The 1299-nt window shown below is 33.5% G+C and overlaps 1 pseudogene across 1 annotated transcript in view; it reads right to left on the bottom strand.

Moving 5' to 3' along the window:
• The window catches only part of TEOVI_000744200:pseudogene, a 508-nt pseudogene extending 111 nt beyond the window's left edge, over positions 1-397 (bottom strand). Inside the window, 2 exon segments of the mRNA in view lie at positions 1-357; positions 359-397. The exon segment at positions 1-357 is cut by the window's left edge and continues 111 nt beyond it. Coding sequence covers positions 1-357; positions 359-397 — 396 coding nt within the window.
• Between the last annotated feature and the right edge of the window lie 902 nt (positions 398-1299).

Consider the following 1299-nt stretch of genomic DNA (forward strand, 5'->3'; position numbering starts at 1 on the left):
CTTTAACTCCGCCTCTTCTTCAGCGATTACTCTGAGCTCGCAATTGCTATTTGTATGAGGTGAAAGGGTATATACTACAGACAACTTTCCAGTAAAATTATTTACCTTCCTTGCCGCTTCGGGATAACTCCAACACGTTTCCCTCTGAAGGTTGCGCCTTCTCAATCTCCCATCATTATCTATGGAAGGTATTCCAGCTACAACCAAATAATCGTCGGCTTTCCAAATCATCCTTACATCTTTCGAAACAAATTTAATACACTCATCCTCAACAACTTCTAGTGAAATAGGGTCACCCTCACCAAACAAGCTGCATACCGACACAAGTAGATTAATACTCATAACAATAAAAGTTAAACAACATAGTTTTGCATAGATACATCTTATATAATTCATAAAATACTAATACCATACTAATGAAAACTTTAAATATCTTATAAAATTGTAGAAAAATTAAAACAAAAAAGTGAGTTTATTTACTAAGGTGTTTGGTAAAGTAAAAAGTGTTTACAAATGTAATTAATGACTTTGTATTGATGTTATTTGGCTGTAAAATGGTGTAAACTCGGTGACAGAAGCTTATCTTTCACCATTTATCTACTTTTTTGTTCTCAAAGTTAGCTTCAGCCACATGCATGTCAGTTGTTGAATAAACAGTCTCTCTCTATACATTTTAATGGTAATTTCAGTTTTGAGTCACTGATTCACTAAAATACAGTAAGAAGTTTACTAGTTTCTTTGTCAGCCGCCCCACCCATCTTGAACCTTCACGATACTCCAATCATCATGGCTTTTTAACCATTTCTACACCTTTTTATACCATCACCTCTGCGCTTCTATCTAACCCACTTTAGTAAAATGTGTGGATCGATAATTGACTATACTATTTCACACTATGCTTTCATGCATCACTTTATCATACTACGTATTTTTCTTCCTTTTCATCTTTTTTGTTTCATGCTTTGCAAAAAGTAGCGACTTCATTTAACCTGTATACTGAATACAGCCTCCTCTATCATTAACCGTGTATATTATGATGACACTGATCGTAATATTTTGCTATAAACTGTTAATATTTCATCTTCATCCCTCTTTCTCTTCTTCTCTGCACTCTTTTTTCCTAATAATTGTCTTTGTGCCATTTTTCTTTACCACTCAGCATTCCTATCACCCAATTACAGCCATTTCACCCTTTCTATTGTTTAAAGCGCCTATACTTCTTGTTTCCAGTTTTTGGTCAACGTTTTTCTATTGTATTAGTATATGTACACTCTCTTATTATTATTATTATTATTATTA

Source organism: Trypanosoma equiperdum (assembly GCF_001457755.1).
Source record: "Trypanosoma equiperdum strain OVI genome assembly, contig: ctg_957, whole genome shotgun sequence".
Classification (NCBI taxonomy): Eukaryota; Euglenozoa; class Kinetoplastea; order Trypanosomatida; family Trypanosomatidae; genus Trypanosoma; species Trypanosoma equiperdum.